The sequence below is a fragment of the Thermobia domestica genome, chromosome 18 (genome assembly GCF_964235325.1).
Source record: "Thermobia domestica chromosome 18, izTheDome1.hap1.1, whole genome shotgun sequence".
In the NCBI taxonomy this organism is placed as follows: Eukaryota; Metazoa; Arthropoda; class Insecta; order Zygentoma; family Lepismatidae; genus Thermobia; species Thermobia domestica.
This window is the reverse complement of record NC_137471.1, coordinates 163292905-163319923: the sequence shown is the minus strand read 5'-3', so window position 1 is coordinate 163319923 and position 27019 is coordinate 163292905. Positions and strand designations below refer to the sequence as shown.

Here is a 27019-nt window from a genome sequence, read left to right as displayed (position 1 = left end):
GATCGAACAAATTTTGATAATCCAGGGGGCAATGTCCTCCTTGACTCCCGTTGCAGGTGGGCATGAAAGTAAGGATATAATTTTTTGGTAAGGTATACGCGCAACTGTTTTCAAACATATAATGTTACCCATCATCCCCATATATGCTTCTTCTTTCGTAAAATTAAAATGGGTGATTATTATGGTTACCAACTCTGAAAAAAAATTACCGGCACCCGCTCAAAATTTCCTGTGATATAGGCCTAAGTGAAAAGTCTCTCTCTTCGAACCCATCCATGGGAAGGAAATGTACTATCCTGGAGAAAATGCATTAGGATTTACATTTCTGGCCTACCGGCATTTAAGGCCATTTAACCCTTCACGTTTTGAGGGATGACGTCCCTCGGCGATCACACAATCCGGGAAAAGAGAAGGAAAAAAGGATTGGGAAAGGAAGGAAGTGGCCTGGGACTTAAAGTTAGGTACCACCCTGGCATTTGCCTGGTGTGAATGAGGAAAACCCAGGAAAACCTCACTCAGGGTGGCTGGCATGAAAAAGCGTTTTACACTTTTTCGACCGAGTGCCCCCACCAGGAATCGAACCCGGGACCTCTCACACCGAAGGCGAAAGCGTTAGCGACCACCAAAATGCATTAGGACCCGTATTCTGCATATCCTTAATACATGCACTTATAAGCGTAATATATACATTGTGTTTTGAAGTCGTATCGATCATTTTCTTCTATTTACCAGTAACTGCTACTTCTTTAAAATTGTCGAGAGATGAAAAAATATTATCTTAATCTGTACGTGTCAATTTTGGACAAATCCTCACTCTATATTAATGCTGCACAATTATGACAAATTAAACACTTCTATATCCAGGGGCGGATCCAGGGAAGGGGGCGATCGGGGCGATCGCCCCCCCCCCAGAAGAGAAAACTTTCTTATCATATATATATAAATAAAATCCATCCCAAAGTTTGGAGCCTTTAAAAGTAGCAGTATGACAACCCTGGCCCCCCAGAAGTTGGTTCTGGATCCGTCCCTGTCTGTATCTATTGTGGAAAACAATGTTTCACAAAAAAATTAATTATCAAATTTCTTGTTAAATAAATGAAAAGAACATTCATAAGCATCGCTGCTAAAAGGGACGTTAAATTCAAAATGAAAATCATGAAAAGAACTGCCCTAGGTTTTTAAAAAAATCACCGAATGTATAATAAAATGAAAATTTGTATTTTCAAATAAGACACTGTTCAAGAATTAGGATGTTTAACGTTTTATTCTAGATTATATATTTCAAAATGGTGGTCATAAAGAGGCTGGTAAGAAGTTTATAGTGTGTACTGGTCACCGACCTTAATAAAAATAACCGCAATATATAATAACGGGCTGTTGGCAACCCTAGTTAGTATGCACAGGGCTATAAAAATATAAAAAGCCTCAAACTTTTATGTACAGTAAGGAACACTTCTGAATGGTACACCCATATGGAAATTTACGGCAAAAGTGTACCATACAGAAGTGCCCTCCCGGGGCCCACCGGGGCTGAGCCCGGGTAAATTTTTGGTTGCCGGGGCCCAGCCCGAGATCTTTTCTCGTTGCTATTTTAAAAATTTTCTCCGCATCTGAAATAATGTTGATAAAAACCGTACTTTAACTTCCTTTGTCACTGTTTCGGTAGCTCGGTGGCTCACATTAATTTAAAATTCAAGTGCATTATTGGGGCAACCGGGGAGTGAGAAAATAGCAGAAACAAGGTTCTTTTCTCTCCGGTCGCTGCTGGTATTTTTCTTTTTTCTATTTGTTTTTCAACAGGGGCTATAGCTGAGCTATAAAGTCCTTGGGGGAGGAGGGAAGCGGATAGTGAGAAACTAGGAAGTTATTTCTTCTACTGTCTTGTGTGAGCTTTCTAGTTTTTCAGAGTCCTTGCAAGAAAATACTATAGCCCTACCGAAGGCAAACAAGCTCATATACAGAACAATCGAAGTGTTTAAGGCCCATAAGGAGAGAGGAGGCATATACTGGAGAGAAGTACAGAAAGCCATAAAAGAGAAATATTTTAAAGAAGTTCCCTTAAAAATGAGTGGCAGTAAAAACAACGCTTCGGAAATTAACGAAGGACAGTTCTATGAACAGAAGGTGCTTGACTGAGAAGGACAATGTGTACTCCGAAAAGATGAAAATTATTTACCCTGAGTACTGGCCGGAAAATATTAGTGTTGATTATAGCAAACAAGACTTGAAAGAATTGTGTGAATTGTTTTCTTTATGTTTTCGAGAAACTATTCAAACTTATCACGACTTTAAGGATAGTGGAGGCAGGCAGGTCTTGGGGAGAATGAAGGTACTAATGCAGTGTGTGCAAACGATACCAGTCAGCAATGCTGAGTGTGAGAGGAGTTTCAGTGTAATGAATAATGTTGTCACGCCAACTGGAAACGCGCTATCGGTTGGAAGTGTGTCATCTTTAATGACAATAAATAATAATGGTCCGCCATTGTCCGCAACCCCTCCCGTACGTTAAGCGCTGGATATCACAAGGAAGAAACACCTCCCTCTCAAGTTGCTAGGAAAGTAATCGAGGCAGAAGAAAAAAAATCGAAGGAAGCTTTGTGGAAAGTACTGTGACTTAACTGCATCCATTGTCTTATAAGAGGTAAATTCAGCTATTTTGATATTATTATTCACATAAATATTATGTGAAAATACTATGTTTTCATGAGATTTGTTTGATTTGTGTTTGCACAAGTTTTCCCAACTCTATTTAATATGGAAGTGCCTGGAATTTTACAAGATTTGACTAAACCGCACACACACACACATATATATATATATATATATATATATATATATATATATATATATATATATATATATATATATATATATATATGGTAGCCAGGAAGGGGCCCGGTACTTTTTTAGCACGAATTTAAAAACTGCCTTTACTGTACATCCCATTATCCCTTAAAGCCACTTATAAGGTAAAATAAAATAACGAAAGTTTTGGTTTGTTTCAGTTTACCGCCCCACGGTTATGCCATGATGACTAAAGGAGACTTGGACTTACTGATTATAATGGAATCTGAACCACTTTTTCCGTTCAACTGTATCCCATCGGGAACCGAATCCACGCGTGACGTAGGCAAGCTTGTTAGCCACTAGACCAAACGGATGTCCAAAATAACGAAAGTTAAATATTAAATGAAATATTACATGATAAAACACACGACGGTATGTATCCCTTGAATCAAATTACATAAGAAAGAAAAGTGTTTAAATCTTCTAGCCTTAACGTGATGTGTTTTGTAGAACCACAGATTCCAGGATCGTCATCATCTTCTGATTGAGTGTTCCGTGCAATCACTTTATTAATACAAGATATGTGTTTAGTTCTCAAGTGCGATAACAAAACACTTGTCAATCCTCCTTTGCATCTAAGTACTTTTTACACAAGAAACATTTAACTTCTTCGCTAGTCACGGCACGTTAAAAGTATTTCCACACTTCACTCCGTGACATATTGTGCTTTGCTTCACCTTAATTGCTTAACACTTAATTGCTACTTTATCTTGCAGGTCACTGAAATGAATATTAAATGCTAGCTCAGTGCGACCTTGACAATCGTTGCACCTGCAAATGTTTACTATCAAAAGCTCAACACTTTTTAGGCTTAAGACTTTTAGGTTCCAAAACGTTCAAATTAGAATAAAGTACATTTAAGGACGTTATACGTTATAAAAAACGTTGTTTAGGATTTTGTTTTATATATTACAGAAAATGACATTTTCGTACATTTAATTACCAGTATATTTTAACAATGTTAGCTATTGTGCACATCGAAACATCTTTTAATACAACAATATTTTAGTTTTAAGTTAACAGTTTTAAGCTAATATCTTTTAAACAAAATAAAATATTAATAGAACTTTCCTTACCTGGAGTTGTTATTCAAATCTGGTACAAGTACCATTGCCAAAGGGGGCCAAGGAGGCGGGCGCTACCCGTAGGCTATACCTGCACCCCAGACTGGTAGTATATATTAATATTGCGCAAATAATGTGAAATTAACTTTTTCAGTATAACTCCCTCAAATAAAATGTATCCACCCTTCGATTGTGTCTCCAAGAAATTAAATCTGATACTGTAACTGGTGGTATAGCATATCATAGTCAGTTTAAAACTACAATGGGCCTAATATTTTTATTTTACTTATTTATTATTTTTAATTTTCCTATTTTTAAAATTGAATCCACTTCACTTTTTTAGAATCACACTAAGGAAGAAAATAATACCTATATGAGGTAGAACATACCGCGTAGAGGGAGCCTTGTTATTCCATTGTTCAAAACTGTTTGACGATGAGAGGCTAAATCAATATTTCGTGCGTTGATATATATATATATATATATATATATATATAAACGGCAACTTAGGGTATAGATTCTAAACGCGGGGGACTCCGTCCCGACTTCGAAAAAATATGTAGGCGTCACCCAGTTCTTAAAAAAAATACAATGGAGAAAGATAGGAAGGGGGAACAAGCGTGACGTCATGCTGCTACCTACTGTCCTCCTACCTTTTCAGGTCCATTTTTACCCCTTTTTATGACCCCCAAATTAGAACATTTTAGATGGTTTAAAATTCTTGTATTTTTGATCATAGCAACTTGACCTGTAAAGAAGACACAAAATTTCTCCGATAACTGTACAGGAACGAAATAGAATCATCCTTAAGAATCTGAAGCTTCGACGTGTGTCACTGCATGAGACCACTGTGTGGTAGCGATTTGTGTCCATTCAAAGCAAAATGTGGGTACATCAGCACAATACAAAACTGAAAAAAGCTATATATTAATGCTTATTTTCATTATCGCAAACTAAACGCAAATATTACGTTGTGTCGAGCTCGAAAACCGCTTGTGAATGAGGGCTCAGAGCGCTTGAAAAAATTGATTTACACAATAATTTTGTACTCTGAGTCCAGGAAATGAAGACCAATAGGCCTACATATATATTTCAATTTCTTACTGGTAAATAGTTATCCGGATTTTCGGTATCCAGTTCTAAAACAAGCCAAAAAGTTCGCTATAGTAGATTAATTCAACGATGGTACTAAGAAAGAGCTGTTTCAAAGATTCAATACACAGTAATTTTTGAAAAGGCGGTAGATGAGCCTCCGTAGGATTGCCTCCGTCTGTCTTTATTCGTGAAGACAATAAATCAAGCAATTTTTTGTACTAGTATTACCATTTCTTCTATCTACTACATAATATTACGCAACCCTATCATACAGGGCATAGTGTTTAATTTCAGTATTCTCCCAATTAAATTGATCACTTGTGACTATAAATATCTATACATTAAAATGCTAGGTTTATATGTTTGTGTGCAAAGAAAAGTTTATATGTTTGTCTCCAATCGTTTTGACAATGAGATCTCGTAAACCACAAGTGCTAGAATCGTGCCATTTTTGCTGGTCGATTCCAAATTTTGTGTGGATTGGCCCAGTTCCAATTGAATATTTAAAAAACGTGGCCAATATTTATTTAATACATTTTTCAGGGTACAATGGAAGTGTTGACATTTTAAAAAATAACACATTCTATAAGTTATACATTGAAGAAAACCGAAACCGGGTTCTGAAGAAAACCGATACCGTTTTTTGAAAAATCCAAACCGGTTTCGGTGAAAACAGGTTTTTGAAAATTTTGAAAAACCGGTTTAGGTTTTTTGGAAACCGGAAACCAAGAAACCGGTTTCTGCGCCTACCACTAGTATATACTCTATGTGTGTGTCGTCTTTTTAAGCGTATGAGTAATTGTATGTTTATCTGTTTATTTATATATTTATTTATTTATGTGTATTTATATATATTTATAATATTATTTAATTATTTATGCCAATTATTTGTTAGTTTAGATTAGTTGTGCCAAGATCGTCCTTTTGATGTGTTTGTGTAATTTACAACAGATAGGAAGCCTCGGTATAGGGAACTACGAATTAGAATACTTGAAGTGGATTGGCTGCTGCCAGGAGCCAATCAGAAGCAAGATATCTCAGCTCTTGTGTGTATGTAAGACTGCACGTTTCTCATGTATCTCATAGTGTCTGATGAAGCCAAAATGTTAGTTGGCGAAACTGTAAGACGTATGTAATATTTTTATGTGAATATATTGTTTTGCTCACAAGGGACATCACCCAATTGTCCGGCTCCGATTTCAATGAAATTTTTCTAGCTGATAGAGGACATATATGTATTATTTGTGGTGACAGAAATTTTTGCCATGGTGCATGTTTTCTATTTTTTTTTATAATTTTTAAGAGTTGTGATGTGGTTATTAGAGATTACTGCAGAAGTCCCTTACTAACTGTTGTAAACTGAGCGTTAATGAAAGAACAACCATGTAGATACATATAAGGCCTAGGGGGAAATTGTATGGTAGGTATGGCCTTGATGGCAGCCATGTTGAAATCCGCCATTTTGAATTAAGGTCAAGTTTTTTTAAAATGGGAATAGGGTAACATGATACATAATTTCGAGCTAGAATTTACTCAGGAAGACTATGTAGAAGTTAGTTTTGAGATACACTCATTTTGGGAAAAGTTACAGGCATTTAATTTTCACTTACTACGTGCGAAAGTCCCTTACCTCCGCTTCTTACCCACGTATTAACGATAATAAGTGAAGAAAAGCTTTGGTAATACATATTATGCCTAGAGGGAAGTGATACGGTAAGGATATCCTTGACGGCAGCCATCTTGAAATTCGCCATTTTGAATTAAAGTGAAGTTTGAAAAATGAAAACCATAGCATGTGACACCTCATTTTAATAACAAATTTTCTCAAAAAGCCAATGGTATGCTTATTTTTGTTCTATAATTAACCAGTGTGAATTTAGGACTGCTTCTAATGTGCACCAAACGTCCATTATTCGATCTTTCAAATTGGCAAAACTCCTAATTTTCACCGTATTTCCCGCAATCTCGTTTAAAATAAATAATTACATTGCAAGTATTCAAAATTCAAAAAGATTGCTGGATGCTTATCCCAACACTATTCACGAACTGACAAATCGCAACTCTTAAAAATGTAATAAATTTAGAAAACATGACCCATGGCAACAATTGCAGAGTGCCAGTTGGAATCTTAAAACATGCTGTGAAAAATAGGAGTGTTGCCAATTTGAAAGATCAAATAATGGACGTTTGGTGCTCATTAGAAGCAGTCCTAAATTCACACTGGTTAATTATAGAACAAAAATAAGCATACGATTGGCTTTTTGAGAAAATTTGCTATTAAAATGAGGTGCCACATGCTATGGTTTTCATTTTTCAAACTTCACTTTAATTCAAAATGGCGAATTTCAAGATAGCTGCCGTCAAGGATATCCTTACCGTATCTCTTCCCTCTAGGCATAATATGTATTACCAAAGCTTTTCTTCACTTATTATCGTTAATACGTGGGTAAGAAGCGGAGGTAAGGGACTTTCGCACGTAGTAAGTGAACAATTAAATGCCTGTAACTTTTCCCAAAATGAGTGTATCTCAAAACTAACTTCACCACTGTCTTCCTGAGTAAATTCTAGCCCGAAATTGTGTATCATATTATCCTATTTTCATTTTAAAAACTTGACCTTAATTCAAAATGGCGGATTTCAACATGGCTGCCATCAAGGTCATACCTACCATACAATTTCCCCCTAGGCCTTATATATATCTACATGGTTGTTCTTTCATTAACGCTCAGTTTACAACAGTTAGTAAGGGACTTCTGCAGTAATCTCTAATAACCACATCACAACTCTTAAAAATTATAAAAAAAAAAAATAGAAAACATGCACCATGGCAAAAATTTCTGTCATCAATAATAATACATATATGTCCTCTATCAGCTAGAAAAATTTCATTGAAATCGGAGCCGGACAATTGGGTGATGTCCCTTGTCAGCAAATATTTTGTTTGTGTTTTAGTATATATAAAGCAAAGCTTCTACTTCTGGAAAATATTACATGTGTAAGGTTGTATTGTAACGCCGCTAGTGGCGCATCGAGCCGGAAGCTTCATATCGTGTGGAATGAGTTTATAGCCGGTATATTTGCAATTAAGTTTGGGAGTGAGATGCGTTTTACTGATAAGTAATGTGTCAAATTGTTCCTCGTGTAATAGTTGTTAAAATATGAGTTTATGAGGTATGTACAAGAGAATGTTCAGAAATAGAAATAAAAGTCATAGTCAAATAACTAGATACATGACCACTATGAAGTTAAATAGTTGTTTCGGGTGGAGATACATGAAAGTGCACGTACGAAACACTGTAAGTGTCATCAAAATCGAGGTGAAGAATGTTGCGAGCTGCGTGCTGAACGTGTTTTAATATTAATGGTTGTGCAAAAGACGGGCGTTTTGAAGAGTGTGGGTGACTAATGCTAATAGTTTATGCATATAAGGAAATTTATTAGTCTTTCGAAGTCTCACCTTTTCGATTTTGAACATAATGAGTCAATAGTGGTACTACAAGTTTCGGCCTGAATTCTTCTGGAGCAAGCCGAGACTTGCACTTGTAGCTATATGTCGGAGGCGGGAATTGATACTAAGTGTTGCAGATTGGAACTTGTTGCAGATTCGGACAGTTTCGATAGGAAAAGGAAAAGTGTGCACCTCTTTGTAGGATAACAGGTTCAAAGGTTGCAGCTGTTAGTAGGATGTACTTTGTTTTCTTGACAGCGTTTACCTGGGAGAGGAATTGGTCGTAATGAGCAGGATTGTTCAAATCGGCGTCTCTTCTTGAAAATGAAGATTTGTTTATACAAAAGGTCGTTGATAGTATCCTGTGATGTTCTGAGAATTCGAACTATGTACGTTGGTCCCTGATTGTTCCGAATACGGATGCATTTTTAAAGGTGTATGCCACTTCAGGAAGTTCAGCCTATATATCAAGTGTTATAGATAGAGGGACCCCTCGTACTACTATTGACATGGTATGTGGCTGAGGTTGCTAGTGTCGGATGTTGTTGGGAGAAGTTAAAGTCAGTTTTCCTGAACATTTCGAAACTGGATTGTCACGAATTATTTTGCGAAGTTAGCCGACTGTAATTTAATGATGAATCCATTTTTTGTTTCTACCATTTTCGAAATATCTTTGCGTTGCCGATACTGGAAAAGTTAGATAAGTAAAACCTTCGAACTAAAGTACTTTGGATTGTAGTTTTGCTGTAGCAAGCTGTAGACAGGCTGCAGAGGAGGATAAGCTGGTTGGAGTCAGAGTCGGAGCTCCAGATGCTATGTGCATTTGTATGCTTCTTAATTGTGGTGAACTCGTTGATGATGCTTGGTGGTTGCCACTGGTCGGAGAACGAGAACTCTGGGAACTTGGTTCAGTGTATGCTGAGCATGAATGAAATTGTGGAATGAAGAAAGTGGGAGGAAACTGGAAAACTCCGAGGAAACCCAAGCACATGGTGTTTGTCCACCACAAAGTTAACTTCGCGGGAGCAGGGTTTGGACCCGAGACCCCATGCATCAGAGGTAAACGTTTTACAACTGAGCCACCCCGGCAATTTTATCTTCAAAGGATGTATGAAAGACTTTCCATCGTCAATTATCATATGCGGTAAAATAACCGAACTGAAACAGTATTCAAAACTATGTGATGAGAACAGGATAAGAGTGAAAATGATCATAATGGTGATTAAAAATTATACTACTTGTGTACTCCAGCCAAATTACGCTCGTGAAAACTCTCAATTTCTTGCAACCTGTCTCTTGTTAATGAATTAGCATCACTGTGCGCCCACATGATTGCAATAAATAGAGTCTAGACTTTGCAGCTACGCTTCACTACATGTGCGCCAGCTGAGAAAGTATGTGAATGCACTACGTTTTACCGGCAAATCATAGTGGCTAGCAACCTATGAGAAGGTTACGCCCTCTGTAACGTGAGTGATAGAAAAGAATTTATTTACAAAGTGTAAGTGGAGATCAGTGCTCTATCGAAATTTTACAATTATACGGTATAAAAACTAACAAAAAATCAAAAAGAAAAAGAGAAATGGGCGTATGGAACTTTGATCCTTAGCATTATAATGTAAGTAAACATATATAACACACAACTTAATATAGACAGATTGATTCAATATCAATACAATACAATTAGAGAAAATAAAAAAATGTGTAAAGGGATAACGAGGACGGAGAATGAGGGGAGGTGCGAAGCGGAAGTTAACACATGCGTATTGTTAATCAGACAAATGAATGTGTCTTTTGGTAGGGTCATCTCTATGTGATGATGGGAACCGGAGAAGCCAAACTGAGCAGAAAGTGATTACTGGGCAGTGCCCCAATTCGTGACCTTTTTTTTTTTTTTTTTTTGAGTTATTTGTAAAGAACTGCAACAACAGTTTTCTTAATTGGTATGTTAGCAACTTTGGGTGAGACACTTGTCGGTTTCCGGGGAACATGTGGATTTCGTATTTATATGCCTAAAAGACCTCCAAAATGTGGAATTAAAATTTTTATTCTTGTTGGTGAAACATTATACTACACAACAAATATAGAAGTGTATGTGAGGACACAACCAGAAGGCCCGTTCCAGATAGATAACAAACCTGAAGAAGTAGTGAAGAGATTGTATCAACAGATTCATGGTTCATCTTGCAAAGAGACCTTTTTACAATAATCGGTTTACAAGCTGCAATTTAGTTAAATAAATGGAATGAGACAGTAAGTTAACTATTATAGGGACAATTCGTAAAAACTAGAGAGTTGCCCCCGCGTTTGTGAATGCCAAACGGAGGAAAGAATACAGTAGTGTATTTGGTTTTCATTAGAACTGCACCACTGGTTCGTATGCATCTAAGAAAAATCTGTATTTAGTGCTGATCTCAAGTATGCCCAATGACGTCAAATTAGATGAGAGTTCCAGAGATAACAGGATGCCAGGGATCGTCACATTTTACAACGATACTAAAGGTCGGGTGGACATAGTAGACCAGATACCTACTGAATATGACGAAGAAAGAAATACTACACGATGACAAATAACGTGATTTTATCACTTCTAAAATGCAGAACCGACTAATAGTAATGTTATACATTTAGCGAACACAGCAAGCTTTTTCGGATTGACTCTAGAAGATGCTTCTGTACCTAATCAAGTAGGAAAGCGAGGACGATGTTACATGTATAAATACATGTGGCCAGATATTTTGCCAAAAGTGCTGTAAGTGGATTTGCCTAAGTCACGCAAAAATGATGTGTGGAGACTGCTGCAGAATTGAAAAGGGGATATACCGCTATTAGGAGAAATCCTGGTTCTTTCTAGTTAATAAATATTTTATTTTCAGTACCGGTATTTAAGCAATAAAAGAGTCACATAATTATCAAACTTAATTTTAACAAGAAAGGTATTGCCTCAATAAAAATGTATAGTTTCGCTTAAAGCGTATCCACTGTCTGGTGTTTGTATTTAATATTGTAAATATAATACAAATTTAAATCCTAGTTCACATCTTATCAGTCAAAAATGTTCCTGGGTCCAGGAGGAAAAATGTTACCATTCATAAGATTTTTTTTCACCTTAAAACTATAAGGTTAAGAATAATGAATCTCACGAGGGTAAAGTGTACTGGCAGAGCGTAAACATTAGGGACAAGGAGTATGCTGATAGCGATTTGGTGTGGGGTCTAAAGTGAGGTAGTATATATTGCATGAATAAAGGGTGCTGAGTTTGGAAGCGTTTGTTGATATAGGTGATATTTACTTTTCGATATATTACTGTAATAAGGACAAGTTATGCATTGGTATAGCTCCAAAGTAAGACTAGGTAATCGGACAATTAAAGGTATGTGGGAAACTTTTAGTTAGAAGGTCAACAGTTGTTTTTATATATTTTGAATAATGAAGCTATCCACACTGTAAATCTGTATGTTAAGTTTGGCAGTAACAAATCTTTGTATGTACTTAGGATCGTCTATGCATAAAATACAAAAAGACGGCATCTAACCGCAGAAAAGTGTAAGTTCGAGCTACTGCTTCGGGAAAAATATTTGTGCTATCTCTATGCTTTATCATTTCCATTGTGAAGCCAGTAGTAAGGCAACGGCAAGAGTCTGCGTTTGACAGTTGGAGATGCAGTGAAATATCGTTACGATTTATTGGTAGAGAACACTCAATTAAAATAATTTACAATGTTAAACTCAGATGGCAAGAAAAGAGTGAGAGTAACTTGGACAACGTGATCCCACGCTAGAGAAGTGTGCCAAATCAGATGTTTTATATTCTGCGTTTAATGTGGTGATGTACAGTAGAATGCTGCTCAAGAGTGCAGTGAACAGAAAACCTCCTTTAAACTATACTACAAAAATGTACAAAGTGTTACAAACAATTTTACAGACTGTGCAGTAAATATGGCTGTTTAGTGGTGAGCGAAACATGTCTGAAAATATCGATAAGGAAGAGTGGAATGTCGTTTCTCAACCAATTCTCTACATAGAAATAAGACCGCAAGACCATAAAGGCGGATTGTTTGTAGTATTAAAATTAATGGGGCAGCAGAGCACAGAATGATCTCGTACGTGAGTGCGAAACTATTTGAGCAGAGGTAAGTCTGTTCAAAAACAGTCTTCGTCGGGTGTTTCTGCAGACCATATAGGAACTGTGCTCAAAGTTTACTTGAAAGATGCCACGAATCATTTCCAGATGTTGTCAGAAGGTGACAAAGTTGCTCATTTTGGTGACTATAACTTGGCTTAGATATGGATCTACAATAAACATGGGATAACGTCAGACACAAATGAAATTCCTTTGTCGACTATTCTACTCGAGCACTCAATTTGGGATAGTACAGTTTTCATAGCACGCGTAAAAAAAACAGCGTAAATTATATTATATCTATTCCTACAACAGAATGCAACATCTCATATAAACTCTCCGCATGTGTGAGATTTTTGTCCTTTGTGGATTATCATTTAGTTTGCAATATGTGAACCTTGAATAAATGCCTTGCTAAGCTCTTTGCATCTCTTTGGTGTTGACTTGTGCTCAACTGCATTTCAAGGTTTTAGCGTTGACTCTATCGCCTTCCACACTTTTCACGTGTAAGGTTTTGATCCTGTGTGGCTCAGCACGTATGAACGTTGAATAAATTTTATTCCAGGATTTTTGCAAGGTGAGATTTTGCTACTGTTTGAATTCAAATGTGTGTAGCCAATTTCGAACGTAGATCAAATGCTTTAGCACTCTTGACATGTGTGATGTTTCACTTCTGTGTGGATTAACATGTCTCTAGCCAAATTTCATCGTTTATCAAATGACATACCACACTCAGGGCATACTAATGCATATTAACATGCGTAGCCAGAGTTGAACTTTGATTAAACTTCTAACCACACTCTTAGCATACGTGACCTCTTTTTCCTGTATGGATTAACATGTGTGTAAACAAACTTACACGATGTTTAAATTCGCCATCACACTCGTAGCATGTGTGATATTATGTTCCTCTGAGGATTGACATGTGTGCAGCCTAACTGGAACCTCGATTAAATGCCTTACCACACTCTTGGCATGTTTAATCTTTTTCTCCTGTGTGAAATAAATAAATGTAGCCACACTTGAACATAGTCTAAATCCTACACCACACGCTTGGTACGTGTAAGTTTCTTCTGTGTGGACAAACATATGTGCACCTAAACTTGAAGCTTGACTAAATAGATTATCTCACTCTTGGAAAGAGTGAGGTTTTTCTCCTGAGTGGATTAACATATGTCTGTTCAAAGTTGAACGTTCAGTAAATGCCTTATCACACTCGTGGCATATGTGAGGTTTTTCTCCTGTGTGGATTAACATGTGTGTAGCCAAATCTGAACGTTGAGTATATGCCTAACCACACTCATGGCACAAGTGAGATTTTTCTCCTTTGTGGAATAACATGTGTGTAGCCAAATTTGAACGTTGAGTAAATGCCTTACCACACTCGTGGCACTAGTGAGGTTTTTCTCGTTTGTGGATTAACATGTGTGTAGCCAAATTTGAACGTTGAGTAAATGCCTTACCACACTCTTGGCACGTGTGAGGTTTTTCTCCTGTGTGCATTAACGTATGTCTGGCCAAACTTGAATGACGAGTAAATGCCTTACCACAGTCTCGGCACGTGTGAGGTTTTTCTCCTGTGTGGATTAACATGTGTCTACTCAAAATTGAACGTTGAGTAAATGCCTTACCACACTTTTGGCAAGTGTGAGGTCTTTCTCCTGTGTGGATTAACATGTGTCTAGCCAAATCTGTACGTTTGGTAAATGCCCTACCGCAATCTTGGCACGTGTGAGGTTTTTCTCCTCTGTGGATTAACATGTGTGTAGCAAAAGTCGAACGATGAGTAAATGCTTTACCACACTCTTGGCACGTGTGAGGTTTTTCCCCTGTGTGCATTAACATGTGTGTAGCCAAAGTTGAACGTTCAGTAAATGCCTTACCACACTCTTGGCACGTGTGAGGTTTTTCTCCTGTGTGGATTAACATGTGTCTAGGCAAATGTGAACGATGAGTAAATGCTTTACCACACTCTTGGCACGTGTGAGTTTTCTCCCCTTTGTGGATTAACATGTGTTTAGCCAAATTTGAACGATGATTAAATGCCTTACCACACTCTTGGCACGTGTGAGGTTTTTCTCCTCTGTGGATTAACATGTGTGTAGCCAAAGTTGAACGTTCAGTAAATGCCTTACCACACTCATGGCACGTGTGACGTTTTTCTCCTGTGTGCATTATCATGTGTGTAGCCAAATGTGAACGATGAGTAAATGCCTTACCACACTCTTGGCACGTGTGAGGTTTTTCTCCTGTGTGGATTAACATGTGTTTAGCCAAATTTGAACGATGAGTAAATGCCTTACCACACTCTTGGCACGTGTGAGGTTTTTCTCCTGTGTGGATTAACATGTGTTTAGCCAAATTTGAACGATGATTAAATGCCTTACCGCACTCTTGACACGTGTGAGGTTTTTCCCCTGTGTGGATTAACATGTGTTAGCCAAAGTATAACGTTGAGTAAATGCCTTACCACACTCTTGGCATGTGTAGGATTTTCCTAATGTGTGGATTAACATGTGTGTAGCCAAAGGTGAACGTTTATTAAATTCCTTACCACACTCTTGGCATGTGTAAGATTTTCCTCCTGTGTGGATTAACATGTGTGTAGCCAAAGGTGAACGTTTATTAAATTCCTTACCACACTCTTGGCACGTGTGTAGTTTTCCTCCTGTATGAATTACCATGTGCGTAGCCAAGCTTGAACATCCTCTAAATTCCTTTCCACATACTTCACAAATGTGACATTTTTCACCTGAATGCACAAACTCACCACTTGACATAGTTGAACTTTGATTAGAGCGTTTATCACTATTTTGGTACGTATGACGCTTTTCACTTTCCTGTGTCACCATATTTTTTGTCAAACGTGATCGATGATATCGTTTGGCAAACTGCGTCGAAGTATCAGATTCCTCATAAGAATGAGAAATGGCTTTATTTAATGTAGTAAACGTACTCCCTTCTCCGTGGATAGCAAAGATTTTATCGCGCCTGTAACAAATTTAACAAACAATGAAATGTAAATGGAGATAATGATTAAGTAGCAGGAAAGCATGTAATCATTCGCTATATTACATGATAAAGTTACGCTATATTACATGTTTTATTAAATATGAAATGGAGTACCATTTCACTATTGTCTCAAAATAAGTTGCTGTAGTTTGTTTCACTATATCAAATTAAACTATCATTTATATCGTGGCGGACATAAGTCTATGACCGGGTATTGTCGGCTGTCTTGACACAAATTAGAATTAAATCTGTCTTATCTGTAGTTTCGTGTGGAGAAAACACCAACTTGCGATCCAAACGTTTAAGAACAACTCAGCGTATTAATAGAAACTTTACCGAAGATAATTCACTTATATCACCATAAGAGGAACACGAAAGGCATTTTGAAACGAATTTAAAAATAACATACCACCTTCCAAGCTGAGGGCGAAAAACTTAAAATAACAAGACTAAAGATGAATCAGTTACAGCGTTGTGATCGTGGTTCAGTGGTCTAGGGGCATGACCAGTAAGCTTGAGGTTCTTCGATCAAATACACGTCAAGCATTTTTTTTACTTTAGGAATTTTGATGAAAATAGATCGGCGATAACACACGCTTCATTACATTCAAATATTTGAATACTCGTTTGTTTCAGCACTTGAACTATCATATTTTCAGGAGTAATACTAATAATAATAACAATTATCTCGAAGAATATTTAAAAATTAAAAACTGATTATCGCTCTGGTCGTACCAATACAAGCAGAAACGTGATATTAGGCAAAAAAAATATATTTCGGTTTTGTGTAATGTTGCCCATGAAAAGACGAATTTCTCATCTCGATTCTAAAACAAACCAAACAAAATCGGGATGAAACATTTTAATTCGAGACGGGACAAGGTTAACTCACACTATAGTCATGCTTTGGAGATGAGAATCGAGACGAGACCAAAACTATCGTAAACATTTCTCATCTTATCTCGATTCTAGAAATAGTGTATGCCACTCTTTAAGCAATAATTGCTCTGTAGACTGAATCTTATACATCATTTTGATTAGATTTCAGAGCTCACTGAATTATGGTCTGTGTATATAATTTTGTAGCAAAGGTTTTTTAAATACATCTGCAAACTTCACAAGTTAGTTTATTACAAGCTTCAGTTTTCAATTATATTCAGTTCTTTTTTCTTACAGTTTTCTTTCCTGAAAACGTACAGTAGAATATATTCTACACGAAATATTAGCTAAAATCTTTCGTTTAAATTTGAATAGCTGTAGAGGTGTCTCATGATGGTACGGAACCCCTTTCCTGAAACCCCTTCGACATCTTCTGTAGCTTAGACAGCACAACCATTACTTAAAAACAACTGTAATTACGGCTCTTGTGAGTTTAGAATCCCTACTTTCTACACCAAAATTACCTCGAAACTTTCCGTTATAACATTTAACTTTCCTTTATAACATTTAGCTAGTTGTAGGGAAACTTTCCGTTATAACATGTAGCTAGTTGTAGGAACGTATCGAGAGGGTATGCGCTGTTGGTCCTGACACTTCTCTCCAATCCCGACTATTTTGTATTTTGTGGCTTACGCTACGGGTTATTTTACAGGCTTTAATACAATGTGTCCTCATACGAAATTTGTTACCTATACTATTTATATTATTCTTGTTATTACTGAATATTTGAGACCTCAATATTACGTCACACTGCCGTAGCAAAGCTAGGATAAATGCAATAAACAAGTGACAAATCTTGGGAAAAATCCGAAAATCAATGTGAAGGTTACGATTATATTTACAAGAATCTAACAACTACCAAAAAACACGATTTCAACCACATGGCGACCGTTCTCCGGATTAAATTATAGCATTTTTCTACAACTGCTTTTACAATACAGTAGTTATACTGATAACGTGTTGAGTTTGGATCTGCTTAGCCTAGTGTCGACAGTCAATTTCAATCAGAACCTCGGCGAACACAATTAATTAAAAATAAAGCAGAGTGATAGATAAAAACAAGAACTGAGTAATGTAGATTTTTCATGTAAGTTAAGTAAATATGTTTTGACCTTGAGAGCAACAGAGGTTAATGTAGTTCATAAAAAATTTTATTGTTGGTTTTTAATTCCATGTAGATGTGAGTGGATAGCAAACAGCTGATTGAGTATACACACATACATACATGTTTTACACTATGCACCTTCATGTGCTTTTATGAATAAGAGTAAATGTTTTAATACTAATACACAATAACACACTGAGCAAGGCTATGTGATAATATATAAAAAGAAAACAGTATCACGTGACAGTTTCAACACAATAACTGTGCAAACAAACAGAGAACAAATAGAGAATGTTTCGGAAAGCAGGAATTTGGACGTACAGGAAAAGAGGAAGCAGAATAATTGAACTAGTCAGAAGAACAAAGAGAAAAGCAATATCGAACAAAGAACAAGGGGGAGTAATATATAGAGTAGGATGCGAGAAGTGTAACAAAATTTACATAAGAGAAACAAAAAAATGCAAAAAAAGGATTAAGCAGCACCAGGATGATGTAAGATTGAAAATGGACAAGAATGCGATATACAAGCATCAGAAAGAAACAAACCACAGGATAGGGTGGGAAGGAGCAGAGGTCATAGAGGTAGGGAACAGGACTTTGGTGAGAAAATGGAAGGAAGCCAGAGAGATTATGAAAGCAGGACGTAAGGTGATGAACTGGAATGCAAGATTCTCGATAAATAAGGAGTGAGAGAAGATTCTGCTTAAAGAAGAAGGAATAAAAAGGAAGAAGAAAGAAAGAGAAACAAAATAACAAAGAAAATAAGGATAATTAGAGGACAGGACGCATCCAGCGGAAAAAGTAAACCTTTAATTGGACACGTGTGCAGGTAAAAAGTGAAAGTGAAAGCCAGACAAGTGTTACTTTTTAAAGAAGGGGCGGAACCTAATTAAAATTGATCTCCGGACAGTATATATAAGTGATGACCAACTCCCAGCAACCAGAAAGAGTGGAAGTCTGATGAAGACACAGTTATTGTGTAGAAACTGTCACGTGATACTGTTTTTCAAATATTATCACATGGCCTTCCTGAGTGTGTTATTGTGTATTAGTACAAAATGGAATAAAAGCCTATTAGAAAAGTTATAGAAAATATTTTATATATTTTATATATGGTACTAGTTTATATCTGTGTTAATTTTATATTGAAGCACTTCGCAAAGTGAAACCTGAGTTCTAAAAACAAGAATTGGTTGTTAATGGTCGTAATATCAAAATTCTTAGTGTTTCATATTTTAAGTGCATGTTTCTTATTTTCGTATTAAACTCAGACATTTATATTTTTGTACTTTGAATTAGTTGCTCGTAACTCATATCAATATGAAGGCTATTGTTTTAGAACAATTTCAAGCAATGTTGACAGAGGAATTAGAGAAAAAATTAGAAACCATTGCTCAAAAATGGTAATGAATATTGGATGCCTAGGACAAAAAATACATGAATCAGTAGGTGAACTTCAAAAGCCTGTAACAGAAAGGAATTGGGAGCGTAGGAAACAGCGAATTGAATGCCAAAGGAGACAGCTTACGTAATAATATCAAAGTAGCCAATAACTCCTTTACTGAAGTACTCTCTGAACTAGATAACGCGGCCAATCATGTTGATTCAGTAACTGCTGAGTTTAAAAATAGTGTAGCGGAATGAAAGAAAGGTCTCACTGTGTTCTATGAATACATGCGAACGGCACAGTTCGAGTGTAGGCAAACCAACAAAATAAAAAATTGCAAGGCGGAAAAAAAACTGTCTTGAATTCAAGCCGGCCCAAGATGTGAAAAATATGTGCCAAATAAACCAGAAAGTCGATTGCAGTCAGGAAAAGGAAATATGCAGTGTAGAGATAGCGAAAAAGAAGAATCGTTACGCGTACCTGTAAAAAATTGTTTCTAATGTAATTGTTTTGCCGGCAAGGAATACCGATGTTTCACACATGATAAGCGGTAGCGTTCAGGTTGCGCGTATCCGCCCTCTCGAAAAAGCCAGGGAAGACTTGAGAGTTCAATTGATGATTTTGTGTGATAAGGAACTTACAGTGTTGTCGGTTTTGTGTCACAGGCAAATGGTTTTGCGCGAATGAACAAATTCAAATTTGTCTTTGTAACAGTGTGTGTCTAACGTAAGTAGCATTTTAGTGCTGCAAATCCATTCCGACTTTATCAGCTTTGAGTATTGTAGAAGGAAACGACTTAAAATTCACAATAGACCCGCCAAGCGAATTCTGTTTTACGTAGAGAAGGTCTCGTACATAATATATCGGTCGGAAATGTTTACCGTAAACAAGCGTAACACTTCAAATAAAGCACACGCAGTCGAAAGTATATTTCCGTTAAGGAACCGAAATGAAACACCAAAGTTAAGAAGAAAAAAAAAGGCCAATGATACCCAGTTGAGTTTTCGTAATACATTATTAACGTAAACTCGATTTCGAGGAGCATAATCAGTAGAATTAAAATGAGCAGACGTGATCATATCAGTACATCAGATGCAACATTTATTAATTTTCAGTTCCCGAAATGTTTGAATTTTCAAGCTATTCCCAATTGCGAAATTGTAAAAAGCGAAAGTTTAAGTGTAGTTCTACACAAAATGTAGACATGTTGATTGCTCATGATGAAAACAATGTGCGTCGACCTCCACGTACAGGGCATTCTCAGCACGCACAACCACACATTAGACGTGCAGAAGGAAATAAGGTGAGAATAAAAAGAAAGTGCCTTGGTAAGCGTAATTCCGAACGCACTAAACTCGGTCAAAGACGAACTACATGCAAATTAAAGTCGAGCTGTAGGCGAGGTTATTTCGAGTCAAACATGCGGAAGAGGTATACATCGACTCCGAAGAGCAACTAAAAAGCTTAAGCGAAAACACGTACGAACATTGTATAGTAAACTACATGGCAAAATAAGGTAATAGTAAGCGCAAACCTAAAAAGAAATTTATGGCAGGTATCGCAATGCAGCGTAAATCTAAACGTCGCAAAGGAAGGCGTGTCATTACGTGGAAGTTTAGTAAATACGCTGTAAAAAGGAGAAAAGTTCCGAAATTAAACAAACTAACTGGAAAAGTACACGTAACCGTGCTAAATTATAGCTTACAAGCGTAACCGGCAGAGATGGAAAATCAAAATCTTAGCACAAAAAAAGCGTGAACTTCACCCCAACTCGGGTTAAACCCCAGAAGAGATGAGAAATCAGAAATACCGAATTTCAACTTTTAAACTTTTAGATTATGAAAAAAGGATTATTGTTTATTTGTTTGATTATTTCCCCGAATTTCGAAGGTTACTTTTCAGAATCAAAGTGTGTGCCCACCGCCACTGACGCACCAGTCCAACAAACCATCAATATCGCTCTACAATCAGGTACGTTTACTTAGATGTCATGTTTTATGGTTTCCTTACAGTATTTGGAGATGAAAGATGAATGTGGAAAGGAGAGGAAAGACAGCATTGGAAATTTTAAACAGGTAATTGATTTAGAACGCGATTACCGACTTTGAAATTGTAATAATAAAGCACCACTTGTGAAAAGTATGGCTATCCCGTTTTGGATGCGGACTTTCAGTATCGAATTCTTATTAGGATTTTTAAGTTTTGTATTTTTTTTCAGGTCTTTCCTGTATTGGGAACCATACTTCACAATAAAATGTTATTATCAAATTTTGCTTGAGTTTTTAATCATTCTTCTTTATGTTTATATTAACATTAACTGTCCCCATACAATCAAGCATTTAGAGACATGTTAGGCAATTAGATATAATTACGAACATAATAAGAGAAGTACTAGTAATAGCTAAAATTAATCATACAGTTAAAATTTTGGGTTATTAAGAAAATGTGCTCTTAAGATAGTGAACTTTTTCATCTGATGTTGTGATTGTATAATGAGAAATTATGCGAAATTTGTAATGTAAGATCAAGCCGCCGTCAAAATACTGTAAGTTAAACACAATTTAGTATAATATTGAAAGTACTTGACAATAACCTTGAATTTGATAAAATTGCTTGTTGATTTGTCCGTCGTTCGATATATATATGCAGTCTACTATGAAAAGTCAATTTGCATTCAATGTGACTAATGATAACTGAAGTTAATTAACTTCAGAGAAAGGGATATTATAAGTTAAGAAGAGTTGAAGGTTAAAATATAGTTAATTCTCTAGGGACATCCCTACTTTCGTTATAAAATTAAAGTGATGAAACCAGTCTGACGCCTGGTTGGGTCCCAGCTAATGTGCAGATTCGGCAATTGACTAAAATTTCAAAAATTTGTTCTAATTTTTAATGTTTGGCATAATTAGAGAAAAGTATAATAGTAATAAAATTGATGTTCGGATTTTAGATTTTGATATAATATTTAGTTTTGATTTGGATTTATAGAAAATAATTAGAGTTTTGATTTGCATTTAGAGAAAGTAAATTATATGTTATTCTTTTTGATATTTGAAAATAAATCTTGTATTCTTGTGCCGGGAATCATAAACCGATCTCGAGAAAAAAAAGGGAAGCCCGTTTACGATTTCACTCTTTACTACGATAAACACCGGATATTATGATGTATCGATAGTACGGAGTGCCAACGTCAGTTAGGCAGTATATGGTAAAATTAAGGTTTATGTTATGAGAATATATTAAGATTGTTACGTACGAGTAGGCCCTGAACAACAATAATGTTTAATGAACAAGTTAATATTACTCTTATCTTGTGTTTCACTATTGTGACAAATGCTCTCGGATGTGACTTTATTCTCGATAAAGATAAGTGCATTTGCTAGTAAGCCACACATAAGTATTAGCTAGCGCTCTTTAAAAAGTTACATTTGTAAACCTACCAATTTTGTAGGTACGAGCGGGCCTGAAGTAATACTAATGATTAAAAGATTGATGAATTGAAATGTGATGTTGTAGCATTTAATCTCCCCCCAGGGTGTATTTCTTGTCGTCCTTTTCATTATATTTATTTTCTTATAATGCCTCCTCAAGGCCTGAATGTTGACATCCCAATTGGGGTTCGGAAATTAACCCTGATTTGTCATGACTTGAATGCCGAAGGCATGCAACTAGGGTGTTATGTAAGGTCTTATGGTAGAAGCGATTCATTCGAATCGTCAGGGACCCTGCAAGCTTCAACTGTAAGAGATTGTCAGCACCGTTGGTTTTAGCATCCAATTCATTAATCTGTATCTTTTATGAATGAATTACAACCTGTGTTGTCAAATAATTACGCACAGAATGGCGCTCCGTAGGGCTTAACCGCCGTTTAACTAATTTATTTGTATTAAAATGTTCAAACGGTTATTAGTTACATTGTATAATATAACGAAACTGACTTAACATTGACGGAAATTCTTTTAAAATTTAACGGTCCTTACAGTGATTGTTTTCCACGCCACTACAACAACAAACCCTCCCTGTAATTAGAACTGATGCTGACCCTAACATTAGCACCAAAATAAAGTTACATGTTCTATCGTAGAAGGTAGTTGAAATTTCTTGTATACAGTTCATGGTTTTACCGACGGAGGACTGTGAAACTCTCTTCATATTTTGTGCAAAGTAATGCCCGATGTGCCACTGTAAGCGAAATGAAGTATCAAAATTTATTGTGGGAAATCATAACACGGAACTATGAAAATGTTTGGGAATGAAGGGATCCATATAATTAAGAAGTTACGTCTCTAATGTATTGTGTTACTTTGGAACACAAATATACAAGCAAAGACAGCATTTCAGCATGTTACCTATAAAATACTTAGGAACGTACAAGAACACATTCAACACGTAAGACATTTAAGTCATCCTAAATACAGAATTTTGCGCTATCCTAGTTTACCCACATTCTGCGTAATGCCCTAATCTACATAGCAATCTCATTTTTACCGGCCATCTAGCACATGCTGATTAGCGTGGTTTTTACAATAATTCATATATTATGTACGTACACCAAGCCCCTAAAGTGATCCCATATTGAGAAATGCAGGTCCATACCCTAAAAAAGATTCCTGGGAATGTAAAAAGTCGACTTCCTTAAAAAAATGAGTGCAGCTATGAAATGGACTGTTGTTTGGATTTCTACAAATAATGAACATCCATTGTTGGTTAAAATATTCTTTATCTTGTATTTTACTTATGTTTTTCGGAGCCCGCCGGAAAAATCAAGCTAAATCAAAATAAAATCACAAACGTCCATAGTTTATGTTCAAATATAATACATTACAGGTTTACATTTGTAAAATTTTAGGATAATTACCATTCTCATTATTTATTTTACATAAGTCTCTATATAAATAAAACAATATCGTCGAGCACCCATATTTGAAATATGTGCAACAATTAGTGAGAAATGTGTAACCAATAATAAAGAAATAATTATTTTACCAAGATACGAACTACATAAGAAATGTATGGATCGTATCAATCTTGTTATCATTTTTTTGGTATACAGCTTGTCTATGTGTGCCATGTCATTTCCAAATTGTAGGCTACTAACTTACGTTCATGATATCTCCCATACCTAAATATTTCTCGTAAAGTATTGCTTTTAACCAACAAAATTTCCGAAACCATGTAACCGTATTATCAATCTGAGCCAATTAGTTAATGAAGAATTGAACATTACCTTTCTGGCCGAACTGAATTTAAACTTTTTGTTGTTAATTGTTGGGAGTCATTAGAATACGACGCGCAAGTCTCCTGAACCACAATTTTTTTTAGCGTTTCTATATTACTTTCAAATTCAGGATCTTCTTCTAGTGCTAATTCTGGTTTCACCCTATCAACGTTTAGTTTCACATCCATAGAGCACCTAGCCGTATCCTTGTCAATTGTTTCCTCTCCTTCCGTTGTAGGTAATATTAACTCTTTGTTGTCATTCATTAGTTCGTATGTCCACCCTCTCCCTTCGAGCGGATCATCACTAGATAAGTCATAAGCAATTTCTTCTTTGCACATCAATTCCAACTTAACAGACGCCTTACCAGCCATTGTGAATTGAAATATAATAAGAATTTAACACTATTCTTATACTCCCCTTATATTTTTTTGGTTAATGAAATGATTTACACGTTGCCAGTGTTAATGAAATGATTTACAAGTACGTTCACAAAAGCAAGTTTATATTTCCAATCTTCTTCTTCTTCCTCTTATTCTTCTTCATCAACCACAATTGCTCTCTCTGCAATTGATTGTTGGTTTGTAGTAAGCATTACAAAAGTTTTGCATAATATCATTATCACTGTATTGAACAAGAATATCGGCAATTTTGAAAGGTAATTAAACGTGTAAAATGTAAAGATTAGAACAGTTGAAAAATGATAAAAAAAGTAACAAGATGTGTACAAAGTCATAAAACAGATAGAAAGTAGTAAGTATGATAAAGCGAAAATATGTGAAAAAAGAAGTGTCGCAATCGGGAAAAAGTCAAATTTCAGGCTCACGTTCAGGTTCAAGGTATTTTCCTTCCTTCTCTTCGGAAGTTTAGTTCTTGAAAAAAAGAAAAAAAAAGAGAAAGTAAGTACTGCCCTTTTTTCATTTAAAGTTTCCCATTTTCTTTTTCCACCAAAATTCAAGAAGTTCTTTGTTTTCTTTTTATTTCTTTCTCATTTAGTTCCCTTTCATTTACATTAAAGCGTAGCCTCCAAGTTAATTTAACCAAATTTCCTTCCTTTTTCATTTCATCGACCCATTTCCATTTTTCCCTGATTTTTAGGGTTTCTTCACATTTTAACAATAAGTTTCATCTTCTTTAAAACATAATTGACATTTTTCTTTCACTTCTTTAAATTTTTTCAATCTTACCCCTGTTTCAAAGCTCCCTGACCTGGCTTTGAAAATAAAAATGCTTCGCAAATCATTGTTCATATAATTTATTTTCTCATAACGCCTTTTATATGTGTATATTTCTTTCAAACTTCTCTTCTTGACTACTTCTTCATACCACTTTTCCTGCGCTTTCTCTTTAATTGTTTCTTCTGTGATTTTTTGGAAAGAATCAGAATGGTACAATAGGAAAAGATCAGAATAAGGAGAGAATTTCGAACAGATAAAGGGGGCTGAAGACCAAGTTCAACAGAACAAGAGGTAGAGAAAATGGAGGAGTGTAAAATGACTGGGAAAAAGTGTAAAAAAAGAAGGGAATGTATGAACGTGTAAAGGAAAGAAAAAGTGTGTAAGTTTAGTAAATATGTATAGAAAACCCCACACAACTCTCACACACTCGTCATCAAAGGACACACAAAGCACGATGCACTCGCCATAACGGCCACTCTACTCGATATTTCATGGATACTCTCCCGGCAATTATAGACGGTAGTTGCAATCAAATATACGATCAGGGTTTAATATGATACAGAATACTTGCTTATTGAAAGAATTAGTTCTTCTTCTTCTTCTTCTTCTTCTTCTTCACAAAGAAAAAGCCCGACCTGACAAAGACCATTGGAAATTTATAATGTGTTTTAAGCCACTGTTGTATACATTTTGAAGGCATGAGCTACCGCTGACTTTATATATTATTATTATTATTATTATTATTATTATTATTATTATTAATTATTATTATTACTATAATAATAATAATAATAATAATAATAATGATATGCATTGCAATGAACGAAAAGTGTTTGGTGTGTTTTCTTTGTACTTTTGTTTTGATATCATTTTTGTTTTCCACCGTAAATTAAATTGCACTAGTAATTTTTTTCGTTTATTCTATTTGTAAAATGTTAACTTTTACCAATGTCAACTCATTCAAGAGTAGTGATAGGCAGAGGGAATATTTAGGGTGGAAAGGAAAATAAAAAACGGGAATATTCCCGGGTTGTTCTCTTGCATATCAATTTCCGAGAAGGAATTTATTTCCATTTCTTTATTTTATTTTCCAAATTATAAGAAGAGTATGAGAAATTACTTTATTTTCATTTATTATGATATACTTCTAGGTTTTAAACAATTTGCAGGTTACAAAAATTAAAATTCGTTGACTGTATTTTATATAACTAGTCATATGATTTTTTCTAACAAGGGACATGTTTCGGTTAGAACGCGATAATCGGTATAAAACTTGGTATACATATATAGGACTAAGTACTGAACACTGTATGAGAAGTCATTCCCGTGTAAAACTCGTTTTCCGCCGACAACGCCATCTATCCTTCGAAACACTAGCAGTTAAATTCCTCGTTATAGGTGCTGAGTGATGATCAGTCTGGCGGGCCAGTGTGTCGTAGTAAGCTCGAGTTATTTTTAGGTCAGTGTGGGAAAAATGGGGCGGGCTGCTTGCATCAACCTCCTTCATGTAAGTGAATTTTTAAAAGACAAACTAAGGCGCAGATTTAAGAATCAATATCAGTTGGAGCAGAAGATGAGTGATTTGCAACTAGCAGTTAAATTCC

General features: G+C 35.9%; 1 protein-coding gene across 1 annotated transcript; it reads right to left on the bottom strand.

Annotated features, from left to right (window-relative positions):
• Positions 1-10047: 10047 nt before the first annotated feature.
• Positions 10048-25217, bottom strand: LOC145675983 (uncharacterized). Its single transcript, XM_081746812.1, has 2 exons — positions 24247-25217; positions 10048-15567 (listed from the first exon to the last, which is right to left on the bottom strand). The coding sequence occupies exons 1-2, from the start codon at positions 24609-24611 to the stop codon at positions 15003-15005; spliced, it is 930 nt and encodes a 309-aa protein (XP_081602938.1). The 5' UTR covers positions 24612-25217; the 3' UTR covers positions 10048-15002.
• Positions 25218-27019: the final 1802 nt, after the last annotated feature.

Excerpts from the sequence above, each read along its gene's own strand:
- LOC145675983 (XM_081746812.1), bottom strand. The coding sequence starts at position 24,611 with ATGGCTGGTAAGGCGTCTGTTAAGTTGGAATTGATGTGCAAAGAAGAA. Across the intron at positions 15,568-24,246 it reads AATTCAGTTCGGCCAGAAAG|GCGCGATAAAATCTTTGCTA; the intron begins GTAATGTTCAAT and ends AATTTGTTACAG.